A 23,713-nucleotide genomic window follows, 5' to 3' on the forward strand; every position below is an offset into this window, starting at 1 on the left:
TCCGCCGCGCTGCGTCACGCCCGGCGCGCGGGGGGGCGGGGGCGAGGCGCGCTCACGTGACGCGGCGGCGCCGGCGGGGCGGGGGAGCCGGTGCGGCGGCGCCGCTCGTGCCGCCGCGGGCGCGAGGGGCCGCGCGCTCAACGGCCATGGCCGCGCGCGCACGCTCCGGCGCCATCTTGCCCTGCCGTGACAGCGCCTCTGGCTCCCGACTGCTGCTGCCGCCCCCCATATCCCGGGAAGGGACGGTCCCTAAAGGAATACGGAGCCCCGAGGGTTTTCCCGGAGTGGGCGTGCCGGGACGAGAGCAGACGGCGCTGGCAGGAGCCAGCGGGTGCGGGTTTGGGGCTTCCCGCAGCTGCCCGTTCCTTGGTGCGTGGCGCAGCCCGGCCTGCCGGTGCCCCCTGGCCCTGGGGGAGCCCCCGCGCTGGGTTGCGCCAGGGTAACCTTGGGCCGCACAGGGCTGTGCATAAAGCTGTGCTTCACATTCTCACCCCGCATCGGATCTGGCCCTTGGGAAACCTGTTCTGCAGGAGGAGGAGGAGGAAACAAGTCCTTGACGCACAGCCCGCAGCCGTTCACTAGGGTTATCAGTCGAAAGGCGTCGACGGTCCAAGCTATATTAAAATCCCTTCCAGGGAGTGCAGTCCAAGGGAGAAACAGTTGAAAAAGGCAAGAGGGAGGCAGTTTGTAAAGTATTTCGCATTTTATAAATTCGTGAAGAAACCAGTATAATATCAAAGCAAAGAAGCAACGTGTGAAGAATCCTCAGGTGCCTGTGGTGAAATGCAAGTGCTTTTCACAGTGTCTTTTGATTTTTAAAATGCAGGTTTCCCATTTATCTCCTTATGACACAACATTTTTTAGTAGGCTGTATCTTAGTTAAACAGCTTTTAGCATTCTTCAAGGGCATGGCACAGAGGCCCAAGGAGAGAGCACCTCTTCGGGAATAGGTTTGCAGTTCATTGAGTTTCCAGTGACACAGTGTGCACCAGCTTACCGACTAGAAGTGACAATTCACAGTGCTATTCAGCCAGTTAGCCACTGGCTAATCTGCCAAATTTATGGCACAGCAATGCCAATTCTCTTGTGGGTTGTAAAGACTGTAAGAATGGGTTAAAAACAGGAGTTGCTGTGGCATGGGGCCTTCATTGACGCAAGATACTTTACTAGTGTCTTGGGAAAGATCTGAAATGAATGAACAAAATTTAAAACAGCAAAGTACCACGTTGGACATTGGTGAGAGAGGGCTATCTCCTTGTCCTGTACCTAAGGGTTATAGTACAGGATTTAATTGTTCTGTGTGTAATAGGAAATCCCCACAGAATATGGCTAAATTTGTAGTAAAGATATCTGTGGGATTTTGAGTACATATTTAGATTTAATCGTTTGCAGCCACTGGTCGTTGTAAGACTAATAAAATTATGAACAATCTGATTGTTCTGGATATTTTTCAGCATGGGGAAAAGAGGTAAAATAACCTTTTGATGTTCTTGAAGCTCAGTTTCTCTGCAGTTTACAAATTCCTTTCATATGGCTTTAAAGATTCGTAGATTTGGCTATCAAGTAACAGCAAGTGAACCTGCCCGGTCCCTCAGTTATTTCATCATTTGTTTACTGAGAGGAAATACACTGGAGAAGAAGACACGACCCTGCGAGCTGGAGTCTTAACAAGTTGAAACATTTCTAACAAAATGAAGAGAGGCAGCATATTTTAGGAATGGCCTGAAGAGGGAGCCATTGGTATGGGACAAGTAGCAACTAAGGCAGAGTCGCTGTTAATCTAAGAAATCATACCTGTACCAAAACCAATTAGTTTTATTTTGCAGTTATAAGCTGTACTTATTAAATGTTTACATCCGTACATTCAATGTTCTGGCTTAGGTGTATACAGAATTCTAAAGTTGTGCTGAAAAGTTGTTCTGTGTTCTGAAGTAGTTCCACTAATAAAGATATATTAGAATGCAAGCTGAATAAGTCAATGAGTAATTAACAAGAATTTAATTTGTTAATTGATTAGTTTATCAATGGATTGTAAATATAGACTATTTTATTTTCTAACAGAATATGACAGTGGGAATGATTCTGCAGCTGCTGTATTTCTACCACACCAAAATACTGATTTTGCTAGAATTGTCACTCATTCCAAGAGTAGTTCCAGCACTTTACTTAGCCGTGTAACTTAAAACTCTCCCTGCCTTTCCTACTCAATATTCTGTGTTTGCTCCTGTACAGAACACACAGAGCTTTGTAACTACTATTACCAGAAGTCAGGCATTCAGCAGGATAAAGGCAGTCACCATAATACTACTTACCAACTCTGAATCAGGGGATTTCCCACCAGATTTGTTCAGAAGAAATAACCCCATTACTCAGTGATGATTTCATAGGTAGAATGTCGCTGGCAGGCCCTCCAAAGGACATGGTGGTGTCTGTAGGATATCAAGTTATCAGCATCAACCCATAAGGGTTCCTTAACCACCACTGGTTTTTCACTGAGTAGCAAATTTTTTCAGAAAAGTTGCATATACTTTAGTCTGCAGTTCCAATCCCTAAGAAAACATGAAACAGAATAATTAGGATGTAAACACAAGAACCCTTTTAGTCTCAATACCTATACCTATATATACACCTATATATACACCGTCCCTTTTTTAATGCAAGTTATTTTGTCCATTTTTCAAGATGTGTGGTTGAGGAAGCTGTTGCCTTCCAGATCAAGGCAGGCGACCTGGTTCTGAGGTACAGCTCGACAGCCCACTCTCCTGGGCCGTTCGGGCCAATGACACACGCAGACACCAATGTGGTGGACGGTCAAAAGGCATTTATTACTTCTTCTCATGGGGTCTTATAGTCTTAGGGGTCTCTATGTCAAAAAGGGGTTTGTCCTTCTTATCTATGGTTAGTAGGGAATGGAAAAGTGCTGGGTAAGGAGCGGAAAGTTACTGGCTTCAGTGAGGCAACATTCCTATTGTTAGTGGGGCCACATTCCTATGTTAGTTTCTTATCTATGAGTAACAGAGGGTCTTATCTACGGGGAACAGAGGGTCCTGCCTTTCCGTCACATCGCGTCATCTTCCGCAGCGCCTTTCCCTGACTACCACAGGAAGCGAACTGCAATATTCCAGTTTGACCTGCTGCTGCATGCTGTTCAAACTGATGGAATTTGGTTTGGTGGGCATCCTTGGAGGCATTTAAAGGATGTGTAAATGTGGCACTTAAGGACTTAGGGTTTAGTGGTGGACTTGGCAGTGCTGGGGTGATTGTTAACGTCTTTGAAATGGGTTTTAATGTCTCTGCTAACCTGGGGCAGCGGGTTTGTTGCAGAGCCCAGGCAGTACTGCTCCTGAAACAGACAAGGGTCTGCACAAGCCTGAGTTCCTGAGCTTTAAGGGGGGAATATGTGATAGGCCGTTCGGGCAGGCTGTACCTTCCTAGTGCCTCAGCCAGTGGGGAAAGGAATTTGGGCAACATCCGGCCGGGAAATTGGAATAAAAGGAGGCTGCGCCCTCCAAAACCTCGAGAGAAAAAAACGCACAGGTTTGTGTCTCAGTGGAGTCAGTCTCCCTTTATTCGAATAAAGACAGGACGCCTCTGTCTCCTTTTTGGACTTAAAGCTCTGGCATTTGTGCATTTTCCTGACAGAGTCGATAAAGGTCTTTTTTAACAGTGGACAGTTTCAATGAACAATTTTGGGAATCGGCCGTGGTCCTGTGATCCTGCTCTCTGGCTGGTGCAGCACCACTGTGATCCATGGCCCAGCTGTTCCGGCACTGCCTCGGCCGGACGGCAGCCTGGGCAGAACGTGGGTTCTGTGTTCTGGTCAGCTCGGCAGGGTCACAGCGGGACCAGGGCACTGCCGGCGCCAACCTGAGCACGGATGGGCTGGCTGGGGCCGGGTGGCTGCAGCTCTGACGTGGTTTTGAGGAGGGAACCGTGACGGCAGTTCCGTGCCTGTCGCAGACATTTCTTCACAGAAATCCTTTCTTTTGGATTTCTGCATCTTCTGGAGGGTAGAAGCCTCAGAAGAAAAGGTAAACAATTATTATCAGCTGCTGTGGAATGTAACAGGGGTTTCTTGATTGGCTCATTTTCTATGTTTATAATTAAGGGCCAATCACCAGTGCAAGCCAGGGGACTGAGTCCTTGGGCACAACTTTGTTATAGATTCTTTCTATCGATTCCTAGCTTAGCCTAGCAGCTCTGCAAACCTCTCTCTTTATTCTATTTAGTATAGTTATAATGTATTATATATGATATATCAATAAATCCAGCCTTCTGATCAAGAAACAGGATTCACCGTCTCTCTCTCACCACCAGCGACCCACTCAGGCGCTGTAATACGTGCCCACCGCCCCTGGTGTGCAACGGGATGGAGAGCGAGCCTGCACAGCCCCGCTCCGCAGCCGGGCAGCCACGACAGCTCTGGGAACCCGAGGAGTGGCCACGTCAGGGCACGGCTGCACCTTTGTGCCACCAAGGTCACCCATGCCTGCTCTGTCATTAAAGGCGGCACCTTCTGACTCACTTCGTGTTACCCGCTGGGTTCGCTGCCCAGGCGTGCCAAGTACTTGTTTGAAGTACAAGTAGTTAACCATTTTTACATTAACAAAATGCTCACCCACCGCTAGGTACCTTTTGTTAATGTTTTTTTGGTTGTGATATAAAGAACCTTATGCAGGCAGGTAAAAATGTAACAAAAATTATATGGTTTCCCAACTTTTCCTGCTACTGTAAGTACAATGTAAATGAGAAAAATAAGAAGGAAAGCACCCGAGCTTTAATGGAACACCTACAAAGGATTTATTTGAATTTCTTATAATTGCATAAAATCTAGGGGAAAAAATTATTTTTGAGCAGCTTGAAGTGATTGAAAGGGTTTTTTGCAATTAAAATACTTTTATAGGAGTTTAAGTTTACAGATAGAAGTTGCAAGAATTTGAAGAAAACCAAGATAGTGCTTGAAGCTCCCCCACTTAAGAAAAGAAAGAAAGAGTGACTGCAAATCCTTTCATTTGGCCCCCAAATGATGCATCATCCAGGCCTAGTCTTGCCAGGAGTATTAAAGACTTTCTATTCAGCCTGCAGCATGGAAGAATGGGAGGGGCATGGGTGTCTCCCTGCATGTGCGCAGAGAGGTATCTTCACAGAGGCACTTGAAGAGTCACATGTGATCTTTCATCAGATCCCATGAATAATTATTCATCCTGAATAATTCATCCTGAATAATCTGAGTTATGTTTCTCTAAAGTCAGGTTACAGTCCAGCTGAGGGGTGGTAAGAGAGCTGTGTAACATCTATGAGATGCAGAAGTCTAAAACAGTAGTGATATAGCTGTCTGCTCAGTGTCACAGTAGCCAACATCTAAAAAATAAATAGTAATAAATGGTCATAGAAAGCAATTGTATATAACCGCCAACTGCAAGCAATTGTAAGCACCAACAACTAAACTGTTTTGCATACACAATACAAATCATGCAGGCAGGAGACCTCACTTATGTCTCCATGCATGCAGCTTTCTAGGTACAAACATCAATATAATATACAAATAAATCAGAGGTGGGGTTTTTTTCCATGCTGACAAATAACTGCCATTACTTGAAGCACACAGGCAGAAATTTTACACATGGACATTATCTTTAAGTGTTCAGGCTGTTCCCTCCAGAAAATCCCACGTTAAGATACATCAGCACCTCTAGAACACTGCAGGCGAAATATCCTTTTTCCCGGGCCCATACACTTCGGTGTGCATTTTATAAAGGTGATTTTCATGGTTTTGGGTCACTGTCATGGTTTTGTTTGTTTGCTTGTTATTTTGTTTAAAATTGACTTTTCATTCCACTGTTTTTCAATTAAAAGTGGACTATATATAAATTTTGGTTTCCAGTAGCCCTCAAAAAAGGCAGCTGTAGAAAGAATCTTACTGGCTCTTCCACTGTGATTAAATGAAACTTTGTCTTTCGAAGTTGTCACTGGAATGTTGGGGTTGCTGCCAAATTGAGGATGTTAACCCTGCGTATGGAATTTGATGGCTTGTCAGGAAGGCATGCACAGGAGACAAATAAAGCAGTACTAGCTCTTGGATTTCTAATTGTAAAAAAAAGAGTGATGCAAACCTACATGAAATTCATATGAGGGTTCTGCCACCACTTGTTTCTTCACACCAGAAGAGTATATGTCAGGAGTGTGTCATGTTGAATATTTTCAGTTTTCTATTACAGAGATTTTACAGTTTCAATTCTAAGCTCCCCTTCAGTTCCTCAAATAAAAAAAATTAAGTGTGATATTTTAATTATTCTTACAGATATAAAAACAAGAAAGAGGAAAATTGTAATTGCATTGGAAAGATGGGGAACATGCAATTGGCCAACATGTCATGTTATTTCACAGTGAGAGATCATCAAAATGATTTTGAGACAGGTAGCAAAATCAACATTATCCACACATATATCCACAACATCTGATTTCATTTAACTGCAGATATGTTTAAGTCTGTCTGGAGGCCAACTCTGCCAAACCTCCAAGGATTTAGTTTTCTTGTACTGTGGGTTTTTAATAAAAATTCGTCTAATTTTAATAATAATTTATTGCTGTGGAATGAGAGTCATTTATTACCATGTATTGTCTCTTATGTTTGAAAATGTCCAGCTTGACAGAATTTACAGCTCTGCAACTGTAAAATTAATCTCTTGCAAACTCACAAAGCAGGTTTCTCAAATAGACATTTATCTCAAATACAAACATCAAGTAGATTATGCATCAATACATTAAAATTTAATATAGTAGCAGATCAGAAAATAATATGCAAAAAAAGTTTGCCACATGAAATAGAGATTTAATCCTTATTTTTCATCTTCACTAAGTCAACATATTATCCACCTGACACATGCATCCTAGTCCTGTTAGAACTACATCCACTGAAATAAGAATGGGTTTATACTGTTAGTTCTAAAGGAAGAATTTTCTGGTTACACACTGAAATTCTCAAACGTTCATCAGGTAAGGAATGTGACCTTTTCTCATTGCTGTTGGGATGCACCTTATGCAGGGTGGACTTTGTAGCTTAAGCAAAGTTTTGTTTGGCTTTTTTCCCCTCCCAAGAGTAAAGTTTCTTAGCAAAAATATTCCAAGTTTCACAGCTGTGGAAGTGTGTTTGCACTTTCACTTATCTCTTTCACAAGTACACAGCTGTTGCTCCTGCCTTGAGGAGTGAATGTGGCATGTTTCACTCAAAGAACCTGAGTGAAATTGCATAACAAAATACAAGCACATTTTCAGATAGTATTTACAGTTTTTAAAACTCTTTGAGAGCTGATAAAGTAACTAGGAACTGTCTCCATTGTCCTCCATCCAAACAACTCATTTCGTGTGACACCTAGCAGAAAACTGGGAGCTGCTGATCCTCCCATTACAACAGACAGTGACTCACCTCCTTAGAAAGCAGTGGAAATGTTGAAATGACTTCTAAGTGACTTCAGAAATAAGACTCACACTGGTTCAAGTTCATGGCTGAAAAAAAATAAGAAAAGAGGTTTCAAGATTGCATACCACCATGCTTGTGTTGTTAGCAGATGATTTTGAATTTCCTGGTCTACTTTTATGTAATCTAATGTAGCAGCATTGCAGGAAAACCCTTGCTACATATTTGTTGAAATTATCTGCAACATGGAGGTGTTCTTCATACACTGTTCTGAAGAATGCAAGTGAGAAAATTACTGAAATATTTGGCAGTAGAGCAAACCAGACAAATATGCACTCTGCTAATAAGGAACTGTTCATACTTTTCTATTCATATATTTGTTTAAAATATTTATTGACACACCTCCTAAAGGGCACAATGTATCTCCAGCTCCAAATACAGATATACGTGGAGTTGGACTCAATGATCCTTATGGGTACCTTCCAATTCTAGATATTCTATAATACAAGGTGAGAACTTGAAAATCAGTTAAGCTTCACCTTGGAGCAATAAGTGTTTAACTTTACATGTTACTTGCAGCTGGAATGTTCCAGCAGGAACAAGGGAACTCATGGGTCTCTTTGGCACCAGCCACTGTGGCATGGGCTTCTGTGTCACACATAAAAGCACAGTTGCACAATCTTCCCTGTCTAAACATGGACTATGAACATCCTTAACTAGCAAGGCATTTTAGAACACTTTGTGAAACAAGCCAAATGCTGTATTTTGAAAGGAATAACTAGCAGGAGTCAAAGTTAAACTTCTTGGGAGTAGTGTTACTGAAAAGTAAAACCATAATTACGTGAGTAAGCCTAATTTCCACTTTCACAGGCTAAGCAGTGATGACCTGATTAGTTCTCAGTATTAGGAGGCTGCTCATCTCTCAATGCCTTCAGCTCCTATTGTCAGCATCTTATTCTACATTATTTTAGCTCACACACTGTTCAGTCTTCTTTTTTGAAACATTACTTAAGGATTAAAAACTATGTTTATCTAATATAAAAAGCAACTTTCACACTTAAACCCACTGATTTGAAATGGAAATTGAAGTGTTCTAATTTATTCTTTCACATTAATAATCAGTAGAAAAATATGTTCCCACTCTTGAGTGTTCAGTTCCCTACAACACAAATGTACAGCCCACAAAAAAAAGGAAAACTTGTGCCAAGTCTTCCCCTACCAGGGAAATGGGCAGAACCTGACCAGCTATGTACAGGCACCTAGTCCTGTCAGGTGTGCTCTGGGCTCTGTGAAACACTGGCACAGGCTGCCCAGGGAGGTGGTTGGGTGCACCATCCCTGGATCATTCAAGGTCAGCTTGGACGGTGCTCTGAGCAGTCTGATCTGCTTGATCCTGCTCATTGCAGTGGGCTTGGACTAGATGGTTTCCAAAGGTCTCTTCCAGCCCAAACAATTCTATGATTCTCTGATCCTTAAGGTCCTTTCCAACCAAAATCCTTTTATTATCCTATGATCCAGGTCTTGATAACTCTATCAAGCTTTCAGAGATACAGATGCTGCTTTTGGACATCCCCACAATGTTGTTTTCCCATTATTCAGTCATTAGTAAGAAAAAACCTGAATCAAAATGGACAAGATTTTTTTCTTTTTTAAATCAATGACTGGATTAGATCTTGGAAGTGTACATATATATACAGCTACATAGACGCATATGTAGACACACAAATTGTGTATATGATTTCTGTAGTTAGTTGGTCACAATTTGAGAATATCTAATGCGCTCTGATTTGGAATATGGCACATCTAGAATAAGGTTAATGAATAGAAGCAAACTTTAATTTTATTTCTAACACTAGTATTGTCAAGTTATCTTTAATTTTCTGTGGCAAGAAGTAGCTGTTAGTGCAACCAAAAGGAAACATTTCTAGAAATGTTATATAACACTACAGACCTTAGGAAAAAGCGTATCATTTCTTTTTTTTTCACAGATGAGATGCTGCCCAATATGAAAAAAAAAAAAAAAATAAAAAAGGAAGACAGGGTGGATACTCATTCTTGATCTAAGAAGAAAAGAGTAGCTCTCAATACTCCTGTGGACAGGAGTTGCTTTCTCAATGCTTTCTTTCTTTCATGGACAGAAGAATCTGAAATTGAAGTTTTATGCTCTTTCTCTCCTCTGGGACTGAAGCAGGCATGGAGATGGTCTGCATAATTCAATGGCCCCACAGTTTCACTCACATACTTTTAACTTGACACTAAGTGGCTATTTCAGAGCAGAATCTTGTTTCAGTGCACTGCTCTGAGAGCATCTGTGCTTATAAAATGATGCGCTTTTTTTGGCTCCATTTTATTTGTCATTCCAAAGAGCAACAGTAAAAAATAAATAAGCCCATCTTCCATTCCAACTTCATAATCTTGTAGAACACATAGACAGCATGTATTATAGTGGTATTTCAGAGCAGTCATATTCCTAAAACACAGTCTCCATCCCTCTTTTGTGATGAAATCTGCTGCCTCCATCTCACCAACTTTTCAATTCTTCTGCCAAAAAAGGGTCCTATTTATGTGCAGAGCTTTCTTTCCATTATGTTTTAAGCTAATTTGGGGATGGTTCTATACAGGACTAAAACTTTGTCGTGATGATCCTTTTGGGTCCCTTCTAACTTGGCATATTCTGTGAGTCTGTGATTCTGTAACTTGTAAAAGCACTGCAAGCCCAGAGATTGCAATGTTTTATGTCAATTATATGTCTTGAAATATAATTCAAGACATATAATTAAAATATGTCAAATTTCAGCAAAATTCCCTCATGTACCTCTATGGTGTGATAGCTTTTAAGCATGGACCAATCTGCCCTGAGTCCTGTGCAGACACTGGAGTACTCACCCCTGCAACATTCATTACCATGCTGGTTCCTAAATGCTTTCAACAGGTGAAGGGAACTGACAGCCACAGGGAATTATTCTGCAGGTTGATGATACGCAAACCAGAGTCTTCTGGTCTTTGAGGCTTTTTGTTCCTTGTCCTGGAGTACACTGTAGTTGTGCAGTCAGCAGTGAAGTCAGACACTGAGCTGAGTCCTCCTTTTCCCCTTGAACACCATCAGCAGCCAGAGCCAGAATCCTTACTCAGCTCTTGCAGCTGAACTGTCTCAGAGTCTCAGCTAGGGCTGAAAATGGGTGTTTATTGAGAATGTATGAGTATTCCCCTCTGTTGTCTCTGCATCCCCATCTTTGTTCTTGCAGATTTTTGCAGGGGGGTAACAGGAGAAAAAGGAAGCGTCCCAAGTACTGTATGTAATTCACTTAAGGTAATTTTTTTAAACAGTAGGGATAACACTACTGGTTCCATTGGTTTGGTTGTGTGTGAATTATGTTAGAGTAAAAAATCACATTTTAAAGTTTAAAAAAATCTAGATTGAATGATAAGCTTTGTGCTGGCTATTTTGCCTTAACATCAAACAGAGCTCTCAACTACTTTGTTTTTATTTCAAAATAGATCATTTGCTTTTGACTTAATTATTAATGTAAACTGATGCTTTAGAAGTTGCTAATTGGGTGGAAAAACACCGTTCTGATGACAGACTTTAGCCAGAACAGATGTTTACAAAAATTTCTTTCTATTGTATGGAAAGAAAGTAATATAAAGAAAACATTAAGTGATTCTTAAAACCACTCACAGCACAGTTGGAGGTGATTTGGATGAGACGGAAGGCAGAATCCAAACCGGGAAATGTTTGTTTATTGTTATAGTTCTACTTACCTCAGTGATTATACCCATATATAGATAAAAATAGGCAAATCATCACATCAAACTCAACAAGAACACTTCATTGCATTTCCTATTTAAAACCTTCAGTAAAGGACAAAGAAAGAGATTAGTTTGACAGTAGATCTTTCTTCAAAGAATTAGGTAAGTATTATTTTGTATATAGTTAGGAGGAAACTGCAGTGTGTATTGTTTATATTCAGAAACTGGAATGTGAGCTAGGCAGCATGAAGAGTGATACTACAAAACAGAAATAAAGTCATTTTGATAAAATGGATGTATAAATTCCCTTTGTCTTGAAGTTTAAAACTAAAATATGTGTTCCATTCAGCAAGAATTAATTATCCCTAACCCCATTTTACAGCATTAGGGATAAAAGCACTTGATGAACCATACAACAAATGCATGCCATTTAGTAGAATGCCAGAAAATAGCACAGCATTTATTTTTTTCCCCACCAATTTACAGCCACTGAATATGTGATTTATATGTTTTATTTAAGTTAGAAAATTTAAGAAAATGTTTTGCTGATTTTCTTTATATGGTCTGTCAGTTGATAGTCTCTGTGTGGGAAGTTTCATGTAAATTCTGATGTAGCTTTGATATCTCCAGGAAAAAAGCTGCAAACAATTTTGTTCCTTCAATATAGTTGTGTCTGTGAAGAAGGAAAGAAACACAATGAAGTCTTGTCAGGTTATCCTGCTCTTAAAATTAGGAACAGAGTCCAGTGAAGTTTTATGAGTCTTCAGAGGAATTTGCAATATTGGTAACCCCTGAAAATTACCCAGCGCACAGAAGTGCTGGACGTCCTTCAATTTGGTACTCCTCTGGAGTTACTTCAGAAAACTTTTTCCAGGTTTACATACCCAAATTGGTATTACCAGTAGCCACAGCGTTGAGGCTTTAATGAGGAGAGACAAGAAGTAATTTGAGAATTATTGTAGGATTCTCCTCTCTCCAGAGTTCAGCATGAATTGACTCAGAGCTTGCACAAGCGTTCAGGCAACACACTGAATAGGGGCTTACCATGGTGCCTCCAACAATAAACACCAGTGACAAGTTTAAGCTATTTTTTTGTATAATTATTCTAGTTTTGGTTCCTGGACTATAAATATCTCTTTATAGCTGTTTGTACTGAAAACCCCCAAAATCCTCACAGAACCGTGTCTGTGACTGGTGCACTTCAAAACAGATGCTGTGATGGAAGAGTGCCCATCCACACCATCATCTTCATTGCTAGAGAAATGAAAATTGCCAATGCAGTGAATTTAAAAACTGAGTAGACACCCAGTGGAAAGTGTATAATGGTATGTGTTACACTGGGAATTTTGCTTGCTTGCTTAGCACAGCATCTAGCGTGCTGGAAATATTAGGTTTGGGCCGCCCAATGCATAGCAGAGCTTCCCATCTGGGCATGCTTCCCATCTGGGCATGGGTACCAAGGGACTTCAGTTCTCCCCCCTTCTCTAATAGCAGAAAGAGACAAATGAAAGAAACCTGCTTATTTTCTCGTTCTGGGAATGCTCTCCAGCATCAGCCGCTCCAATCGGAAGCATCATCACACTTTTCTGTGTTACAGTCTGAAACATTCTGGCAACCGGAATTGTTGAGCCATCACGGGTGAAATCTGGATCTTCTCCAAAAACTGGAATATATTGGAAAAATGAATTAATAAATAGGTGTAATCCAGGTGGTTTTCTCTGCTATCATAGATTTAAGGAAAGAGCTGATACTAAGAGCTTCTGAGTAGAAATGGGTTTGAGTGTGCAGCCAATTGATTTCATTAATCAGCTCTGCTCTATAAATCTCTGGTTTCTTATCAATACAAAAAATAATAAACGAGGCCTTTTGGCTACTCCTATAAAACATATCAAAATTTAACAAGGTATGGAAGACATTGACAAGTAGTTCTATCAAAATCAATGAGATTTGTAAGGTACGAGGCTGCAGCACTGAATTGGGAAATCTGCTTTGCCTTATTGTTGAGCACAGTGCCCCTGCACACTTACAGACACACTAAGAACTGGAAAAAAAAAAGGAACACACCTGTTTTTACTGCCCTTCTTGCTGCTTTATATAGTAGATTATTAAAATCAGCAAGCCAGGGCTTTACACCCAAAGGCATGGACACTTTCATTTTGTTTGGACTGTTCCTCTTGGAAAAGACACCCTCCAAGTGTTCCACCACCTGTAGGGAAAATACTTTTAAAAAAAGCTTTCATCTCACCACTCGAGCTTATACCCACATTCCTACTTCTCCTGGAAGAAATAAGCGCTAAAAACATTCAGTTTACTACAAGTCTAGGTTTGTGAGGTGCTAAGAGAGACTGAGTTTACTGAGTTTACACAGTAGTGGCCAAAAAAAAGATTTGTATCTTACCTGCTTTTCCACAACCGAAAGGTCCATGTTGGGGACCTGACGGATTGAGAATTTGCCAATTACTTTTGCTGGAATGACTGTTTTAATGCCTGGTTCATGGAAAGCTCCTTCAATCCCATGAATAGAGAGAGAGGGGTAACGCCACAGGTGCAGAAGTATTTCTTCCTTTAAAAAAAATTCAAAGGGATTTGGAACCCCTTAAAAATTCATAAATATAAGGGCTATAAACAAGCCACAATGTATATAAACAACCTTTTTCCATCCTAAAATTTGTATTTGGAAACTTCTGTATTTTAAAGATATTTGATTTTTTTTAATTTAAACCCATGCACATGTATTTTTATTTTTAAAAAATACTACTACTTTCAGTTATAGAATTATTTGGATGGTAACAGTTTTTCTTTAAAAATGAGAAAAATAGAGCATTGTTTTAAAAATCTTCAAAGTAAATTTTCATAGTGCAGTGAAGAAATTCTACTAATGAAGACCAAAAAGCACAATAGGAAAGATTATAATTTTCAGTAAGTAAGTTTTCCTGGAGAAGATGCAGAGGGAAAACAAAATACTATGATTATTACTCTAAGGAAAATAGGAGAAATGTATAAATTATAAACGGATCTTCACGCAGAACCTCAGGGTGCTGCTTCTTTCCTTCAGTTTTATGAGACTAGACCTTTACCTACACATAAATTTAGCATCAATCCATCCTTGTACAGTATCAAAACTCAGATGGTGTAGTTACATTATACTTTTGTATTACTGATTCTTACAGTCTAGCTTTAGGTAATTTGAAAGCTATAAAAGCATCCCTGTTAGCAGAACCTACACCACAATAATTATGTTAGTGATAAAATAATTAATCAACTCCTTTCTCCCAGCTGCCACTCTTATGCAGAGAAATCTTGGCAAGCCAGCCCTTACCTGCTGTTTTTTTTATTTAGGATATACTTTTTAATTGCTGGTAAGGAGAAGCTTGTAGCTTTGGATGCTTTTTATGGTGGGCTTGGCAGACATCAAAATCTGTGTTAAATAAAGACCATCCAAAACATATCTGCCTAAGGCTTCCTCCCATTTTTTCAGAGCTGAATATAACTTCTTTCCCACTGTGTAACCTAAATGTAGACATTTTAATGCATGTTTTATTTGGCTGATTAGGGTTAGGGGGAGGGAAGGGGTAGGCAAGGAAGGGAGACTTACACTTAATTAGTTTTGCATCATTACTTTTAATTGATTATTCATATTTCAGATCACTTTCCCCAGATGCAGTGCCTTACATTTTCAGCAGACTGATTTTATTTATCTTTTACTTCTCAGTGCTCCTTTATTTTATTTTGAGCTTGCCATTAACTGAAAATATCTTTCAGTGTGGCTTTATATATAAATACTACACATAGGTGATTTAAATTCTTTCTGCTGAGTATTCATACAGATTTTTTGTTACCTTGGTGCCATAGAGGAATTTTTTCACTCCACAGTTATTTCTATGTTCCTCTAGATCAAATTCAATTGATTCAAACAACTTCTTTTCCTCCTCTGTCAGGGCAGCAACATTGTCATAGATTCCAGGGATCTGAATATGGCCTGTGGAATCCACAAGGCTGTCTACAAAATAAGATACAGGTATCAGTACAAGGGGTACAAGTATTTCTTCCCCTTGGAAATCATAACACCTTCTCCCTTCTACCTAGCTCTTTACCAAATTAGTGAGCCTCACAACTGTTTGCATCTGTCAAGTTGCTTCACTGAACTTGATATATTTGCATATTTATTAAGAAAATCGAGTTGCTGTTGGTGTGGAGTGTGTGATGTGTCAGCCCAGCTTCTGACATGAAAACATCATCCTACTGGGATACAAAGCAGCATTAAAAAAGTCAGATTTTGCTATGTGTGCATGTATTAAAGTTGCCTGTAATCCTTAAATGTTCTTCATTGATGTGTGACTGACATCAGCTTGACATGTCTGAAGTCCTGGCCTTACTGCCCTTACATTTTTCTCCTGAGAAGCTGAGAAGCCTCAGAAACGAAATGTAAACAATAATTATCTGATTGCTTGGAATGTGGTTTGGAGGTTGCTTACCAACAAGTGCATCTGATTGGTTCCATATGAATTGTTTTAACTTAATGACCAATCCCAGTCCAGCTGTGTCAGGACTCTGGTCAGTCATGAGTTTTTATTATTCATTCTTCGCTAGCCTTCTAATGTCTCCTTTCTCTTTCTTTAGTATAGTTCTAGTATATCATTTTCTTTTAATATAATATAATATCATAATATAATAAATCAGCCTTCTAAGAACTTGGAGTCAGATTCTCATCTCTCACCTCATCCTGGGGACCCTCACAACAAAACCGCAACAATTGGTGACCACATCTGAGGATCTTTCTTCAATGAGTCTTACCTTACAACAACTAAAGGTGTCCCTGACCTTCACTAGGTGATGATGGGCAGCTCTCCCCAGCTGCCCTGAGCAGTGATGTGAGTTCTTACCCAGCAGTGCTATCAGGTCCAGCAGCGGCTCGTGAATGATGCCCCCAAAAGTTCCAGAGTGAAGGTCCTTGCTGCCACATTCAACCTGCACCAAAGCCACTGGTTACATGTGAACGCTCACTACCTTGTTCTTCTGTCTGCTGGGTCCAGTTTTTTTGAACAAGATCACAAATGAACAGTAATTTATTTTTTTTCCTAATTATTAAATAGGAAACATCGTGTCAGGAGCAATCTGCTTTGGCAGAGAAGATGCAGCTCTGTTGTCAACCAAGAGAGAGAAAGTCAGCTGTCTGTAGCGCTCACATTTGAGAGCAAGGGTCCTCCTCCACTCCCTCTTTTGCTTCAGTAAGATTAAAGACATCATACATTAAACATTTGCATATTATTACTGTTTCTAACATTGGAGAATAAATTCTTCAAGTTGTCTAACCTTTTTATTTAATGCAAAATCTTCTTTAAAAAAGGCAAAAAATAATCTTGCTTGATACTAAGAATATATGTCCAATCTTAATTCAAGATTGCAACAAATAAAAATTTATAGGTCTCTTGAATAACAAGTCGTTAGAATAGAGGCATTTGAGTTATTAAATGGGCTCTTTTTCCAGACACATTTTCATACTTGAGTTTATCATAAAATATTTTCCTGCAAAGGACTTGTTTATTCTTCTCAAAACCTCATTACAGCTAACTGTCTACTAGCAGGGAGAGATCATTTTTGATGTTTTAATAGCATCATTTTTCTTAACCAAGACTTAGAAGAATTGAATCAAGGCTGCCAAGGCTCTTTCAGTTAAAAAAAACTTTTTTTTTTCAGACATAAAGGTTAATGCAGATTTTTCTTTAGTTCTCAAGTTCTTTAATCTTCTCTCTGAATTCCTTTTATGCTTCATCAGGAAGCATTTCCAGATGAGAAATTTCTGCTCTTTATTTCACAGTAGCTCACATTGCCTGTTAAATATAGCGTGTTGGCTACAGTGAACTTTTATCTACTCCTGTCAGTGTTTACAAAAATTTTGTGTGGCTTTTAAACCCAGAGATCCAACCAAACTGAGTCCCTTTAGGCTGATTCATTATACCAAGCAGTATCTGCTGCAAAAGGGCAGGGTTGGTGGTTTTGGAGAGAGTTGGAAAGGTGAGTGTAGGGATGGTGTCCATGAGAGCAGAGAGAGAAATGAGAAGAGACTGGCAGAGTGGCAGGAGAGTAATGGGATAGGAAAGGGATCAAAGGAAGAAATGATTGAAGAGAAGTTAATGGAAGTAAATAAGGCTAATGGAACTGAAATGAGGAGAGGGATCTGCAGAAGCCAAAAGGGATGCAAAAGAAAGCTCTGTATTGTAAATATAAAGCTTTCCTTCAGTCTCTCTCTGCATACAGATGTAGGTACAGCTGCATCATCCCTGTCTGATGGAGGCTCAGCTGGAGTGAACCTGTGTCCTTTACCTCCACAAAGAAGCAGGCGTTGCCCCGACTCCCATAGGTGAGGGCAGGCTTTTTGTTGCTGAGCCACAGGTTGTCTGAAATTACAATATAATCAACATCAGAGAAGAACCTCTGGTTTTCTTCCTCAAGTAGCTTCTCTAGCCCCAAGGATCCTGCTTCTTCCATGCCTTCAATTACAAACTTGAAGTTCACTGGCATAGCCTACATAAAAATTAGCAAAGTCTGGGTAAGAAACAAGCATTTTAATTTTTCTTTTAAAAAAAGCTTTATAATTAGGAGCAGACTTGTTTGCTATGCTAATTGTGTTAGGATAACAAAGATATTGGATGAGTACATAGGATATATAGCTTACTACATCAGAAAAGCCAGTGACAGACACATATGGGCTCCCAGTAAAACTTATTCTTTTCCTCATGTTTTTATCTACTATTCCTTTTCAGAGGACAATAAGTGATGTCTTTTTTCCTTCTTTCCATTTTCAGAAAACTTGCTGGAATGTCTCATTAAGCAGGCTTTCTGTCAGAGCTGTTCAATATTCTAATTGCTTTGGAAATTATAACTGTCTAATAGCAATTGCATTTTCACAGAAAATTTCCTGTCCCTTACATTTCCACTGTTACTGCCCATGTGGGAGCCACTGGCTGTGGTTTTCCCAGTGTTGTCTATCACCAGACTTACATGGTGATAAAAACATTGTCAGTGACTCTACTATAATTGTCTTTTTAACACTCATAAATTTGCAAGCCTGCTGGTTCATAACGATGCATTTCCAAGAGTAATTAGGAGAACTTTTATTATGGAATAGTGGGAGTTGAAAATGCTGACACATCCCATAGGGGACATAAATTTCAACTTAGTTTCCTGTTGCAATTCGTTTTCTCATTCGAGGTTTTAAGATGTTTTCTCTTTTGATTTGCTGCTCAGATTAAAGGCAAGAACGAATATGTAAAATTAAATGAACTTGTGTCATGGAGGGTTCACTGATCATCAGCTGGCCACAGAAATTTTAGAAACAAACTGTTAATGAATATTGTTTGATGGTCTGTATTGTTTTCTAGAGAAAGGCTTCAAATTACAAAAAAATCGTTTTTGCTTGTTTGTTAAAATGTCAAGATAACTATTAGTGATTTGAAAAAACTAGAAAGATGTCAAACCCATAACCATATCCACTTACAACAACTAGTCTTTGGGCAAATAATGTGTGTTTTCTAGGGTTTGAGATCAAGGTCAATTCAGTACTATAGAGGCAAGAAAAACGTGTTTTCCAGAAGGTTGTAAGGGGACTTTTTAACAAAATCAAGACTTAATGCTCAGTTTGTGCCATAATGTCATACAAGAGACAGAAAACTGTTTCTCATCACACAAACAGAATATGTCATTCAAATTGGCTTAAAGGATGGTAGTTAACCCAGTTACAAGCCTAAAGTATATTTTTGACTTACCTTGACCTTGGGGGTAAGACTACTGCAAAATTATTAATTATTTGAAGATAGCTATGTTGATCATTGTAGTAATTTAGGCAAATGTCTGACCTCAGAAATCTGTCAGACTCTGAGTGATTGTATTTGTATTCGGTGAATGCACCCATTAAAAATATTTGCTTTGATAAATCTGGTCTGTTGGTGACATAACAGCCCATTCTGGATGAACACTTTTAGATGCTTATTCCCTTCACACAGACACATAAATTGAAGGTATCTTGTAGGCAGACAAAACCAAAGATCAACAGAATGTATTAGCAGAGATGAGTTTTCATCAGCATTCTGTAATGTCTGTTATTTTACCATTTTAAAAGCTCTCAAGAGAACAGAACAATTATCAGAGCTGTGTAATGTATGTAATACCTATTGAATGTATGTAATACATATTGAATGAATGCTTCCCTGTGGGTTTTTCTTTGCAGGGCAATGGCAGTAAGAGTGTATTTACATTGCAGACAGACTGCTCAAAACAGGAATGCTCAAAGACAAACTCTTACTGGAGTGAGACCAGTGCCCTAAGTGTTGCATCAGAAATAGTTAATATTTCAAGTTGTATATAGTCTGTTGGGACAGAGAGGTTTCATCTTACTCAGCAATGTAAATACATCCCTCCAGTGATATAATAAAAAATAACAACATATAATACAAAATAGTAAAAGTTAGCAATAATTTTAAAAAGTCATCATTGATACCTACTAATTTCAAGGCTCTGAATGTTTCCACTGCATTTATCCAAGCTAGGACTGGTCCCTTATTGTCTGTTGCTCCACGCCCATAGAGGTTCCCTTAAAAGGAAAAGAGGAAAGTTTTTAAGCAATCTTTGAATTTTCCCTCATCACTTCTGTGTAATTGGCAAATTCCAGTTCCCAGAGTAGCTTTAGTGATGGAGGGAAGAAGTCCCAAAAGTGTCAGGATTTCACTGACTCATTTTAAATAAGGTGATGAGTGTTTGGGTGCTTCCCAAAGGAAAAGTACACTTTTTTTTTTTTCTCTTTCCCTCCTTTTATATGCATTATGTTGTGGTTTCTGCTACATGCCAATTTTTGAGCTTCAATTTTCTTCTCAGGAACTGTTTATTCATACCAGATATGGCTGGAGGGTTTGCACAATATGCAGTTTCTGGACACATCATTCAGGCCAGCTAACAAGCAGCAAAACCCCTACAGGTAAATGCCATGGCAGAAGTATCAAGTCCAAGTCCAAGTATTGAATTTCTTTTTCAGCTGCACATCATGTACAGTTATCGCTGTACATGAAACTGAAATCTGTGTATCTCTGCTTCTGTAGCAGTCCCCACTGGATATACACTGGAATAAGACAGGAGAATTATGCCAGTAAAGCTGTTGGGAATTGATCCCAGATAATGAGAAAAGGCAACTCAGTGCTTATAGCCTGGGAACCAGGATTTCTGAGGTCTTACTTATCTGCTGACCCTCTATCCATTATTTTTGTTCCTTCTGTCAGCTAGCTGTGCTGTAAGTATAATTACATTAAAGGGTCCTCACATGCTTCTACCAAAAATGCTAGTATTTCCACACCAAGTATTAGGCAGTCACTGATGGATCTCACTAGTCACAGAACAACCATCAAAGCTGAAAGCTGCTGGACATGTCCCAAAGATTTCCACAGAAGTCCTCATGCTTTGGTTAAATAGACAGGAACTCTTCTCCCACACAGAACCTCAGTCGTGTGTTCCAATAATGATACAAAAGTTATGAGAAGATGCACACCATTGATTTCAGTCAGTGTGTAGGGGTCAGTGTCCCAGCCATCCTCCTTCTTGGCAGGCTGCACATCCACATGACCATAGAAGCATACAGTGGGGTTTTGTGGATCCTTCCCCAGTTCCCCAAGAATCACAGGAGGCAGTGGGAGGACTTGGCCATCAGGCAGCTGTGGAGGAAGGTTAGAAAAAGGCAACTAAGGAAACCCAAACCTTCTAAAATTAACAAATGTACAAAAACATCTGGATTTCTTAGTATTGAAAATACTTCTACACTCAATTGATTTTTATTTGATTAGGTGCACAAATCTGACTGAATCCAGTTCTAACCTATTCAGACAAACTGAGATCTTTCTCCTCAACTGGTTATTTCCTGCTGGACTTGTAGAAGTCTTCAAACATTTTATTGTCATAAATGCCCTCCTCACTAAGCTCTCACTTCTCAGCACTGGAGAAGACAGAGGTAACCTTGTGCTATGGAGTCTCTTGGGACACTGTAATAGTGAAAAGCCACACAAATAAATTTTGGGTTTGATTTCACCACAAACAGAGGGCAGGAGGCCTGTAAGTTCAAACATAGAATCTGAAAAAGTGTTGCTGGCAGGAGGTAGCAGCTATGTCAGACTGTCTTAAAAACAGGTTAAAGCTAAACCTTTATGTGGCTCTGTGCAGAACAGAGCTCCACATGGCCTAATGGCATTCTCTGCAACTATCAAATGACATGACCTGAAATATTCAAGTATTGCTGTACTTCAGGGTCCTTGTGCTAAGAATCGAAATCCTCACCAAAAACATCAGAAAAAAGAGAAGAGAATCACTATTATTGAACTTTTGAATTGCTGTTAGATTAGGAATGTAACAGCCCAGGGTGGGGAAAAACCCATGGCTACATAAGGTAAGTTAATTAGAGACTAAGGTTTCTCAGAGATTATTTCTTCCCTATTGCTTTCTGACAATGAAAGAAAATAGTTTGGGTCATTTGTCAGAAGCTCTGCAAACCAAAGATGATGGTCTAGGTAGCTAACCCCTAGATGTTCTAACAACATTTTCCTTGTAAAAACAACCTCCTTCATAAAGAAAGCTCAGTGACAAATGATGCATTAGTTCTCATGCTTCATTACAGACAAACATTTAAAAACTAGCCCCGGTAAAAAACTCAGTCCTTTTACTTCAATTAAAAGCATCAAACTCTCTCCTATGCACAGAACATCAATTTGTATTTGGATTGCCTGTGTGGTTCCCAGTATGCTCTCAGTTCTCAGACCTGATTTCAGCAGGTGTCATGGAGGTACAGGACTATTGATAAATTTGTATCTAGCTTTCAAAAAAACAACACTATGTCATAGCATACATGTACATGGTACTGAATGCAATAGGTAGACCCGTGGGTAGATATGATGTTTTAAGGCCAAGAATCAGATAAGCACCTCATGTGACCCCAAGTTTACTAAATTAACAGTGGCTCCCAGTGTTGCAAGTCTGTCTGCTACCAGTGCCATCATTTGCATTACTTCTTCCCTCAGGTGTGGTTGAATAGAATCGCTTTCCACAGCCACCCATTCCTTCAGATCCTGCACAGGAAAAAAAGTGCAATTAGGTGATCCAGAATGTTGTTGTCCTCAGCCCTTGTATCAGAAATCCCACATTGGAAGATGATTTCCTTTATCATCACATCATTATCACAGATGCTCTAAGGTTTCAGCATAGAGAAGAATCCCTTAAATGTCTCCCCAGGGTTGAGATTCCTGATTTTCTAAACCGAGAGGGTGCTCACAGTTAGGCATTCACATTGTCAACTCTGGATCTAAAATGCAGTGGAAGAGGAGGTAGACTAGATGCTGACTAGTTTGCATTATAGAAATTGCATTATGTACAGCCTACCTTGGTGGTTCTCATGAGGATTCAGAAGTGCTCATAGATTCAAAGCACAACTGATACTGACTGGACTAATTATGTTTCTGTCTTTTCACAGAGGGTTGACAAAAGTGAAAGCACAAGGCAAGGACCAAGATTCCTCTCCTTCTAAAGAGCAAACCTACAAAAACTAGTTCTGAAGCAGACAGAGTGAGCATCCTATCTGGCTTGCACACCCCATGCAGGTGCATTTTGGCTTAGTGGAGCCTCTCTCTGAACACACTCAAAGCATGCCCACAACCATCTCTTTTGCTGAAGTCCATGCAAGTCCCTCCTTCACCCCAGGAGTTCCTAGCAGCCTGCTCTCTTACAGCCTTGCTGTGTCAAGTGCATATTGCACTCCTGATGCCAGACCTGGAACCCTGCTCAGTACCTTTGTGACAGGCACTTCTCCTGCATCTGGAGCACCAGCTCTGTGCTCATTGTTTCACTGCAGTATAGCTCCTACCTTGATGAAATCACTTTGATGTGCATCAATGTACTGGAAGATCTCCATCTCCAATGCTGAAGAGGATGAGGAGGACATTACTGCCTTAGAGAGCAGCACAGGGCTGAAATGGATGCTATCTGAAAGTTAAGGACAAAATTCAACATTGCAGACATCCTGTAATATACATTTATTTTCAGCCCTAAGAAGCAGAGATATTTACAAATTTCTGAGCTTATTTAAGTCTCATTTAATCTCCTCAAGCCAGGAGAAAATATACTCCTTTTATCACATAAAAACTTCCATTGATTCATAGTCAAGTTGCTGAAAGAAAAATTGAAAAAATTACCAAAGAGTGAACATTTTTAGTGTTAGTTTTATAAATAACTTAGGGGTAACATTTTCTACAGAAACATTTGTTGCATCAGTTTTTCGGTACAAAAGTATCAAATTGTATTTTCTGGGAAGACAACCCTGGGGCAAGACTTGCAAAAACCAACAGCTCAGGGCACTCATCTTTCTTTTTTCTTCATTTCCAGAATCATATAATCTCCCAAAAGGGATCCACACAGATCTTTGAGTCCAGGTCCTGGCCCTAAATAATTCCAAAGAATCCCACATTGTGCCTGAGAGCATTGTCCAAACGCTCCTCAAACTCTGTCAGTCTTCGTGCTGTT

The 23,713-nt window shown here is 39.8% G+C and overlaps 1 protein-coding gene across 1 annotated transcript; it reads right to left on the minus strand.

Moving 5' to 3' along the window:
- Nucleotides 1-11,640: 11,640 nt before the first annotated feature.
- On the minus strand, nt 11,641-23,150 carry CNDP1 (carnosine dipeptidase 1). Its single transcript, XM_059479909.1, has 11 exons — nt 23,058-23,150; nt 22,123-22,266; nt 20,703-20,865; nt 19,669-19,757; nt 17,492-17,692; nt 16,051-16,135; nt 15,007-15,167; nt 13,566-13,730; nt 13,232-13,373; nt 12,683-12,830; nt 11,641-11,840 (listed from the first exon to the last, which is right to left on the minus strand). Exons 1-11 carry the CDS (start codon nt 23,133-23,135, stop codon nt 11,735-11,737), a joined length of 1,482 nt encoding a protein of 493 aa, XP_059335892.1. The 5' UTR covers nt 23,136-23,150; the 3' UTR covers nt 11,641-11,734.
- Between the last annotated feature and the right edge of the window lie 563 nt (nt 23,151-23,713).

The sequence above is a fragment of the Ammospiza nelsoni genome, chromosome 1 (assembly GCF_027579445.1).
Source record: "Ammospiza nelsoni isolate bAmmNel1 chromosome 1, bAmmNel1.pri, whole genome shotgun sequence".
NCBI lineage: Eukaryota > Metazoa > Chordata > Aves > Passeriformes > Passerellidae > Ammospiza > Ammospiza nelsoni.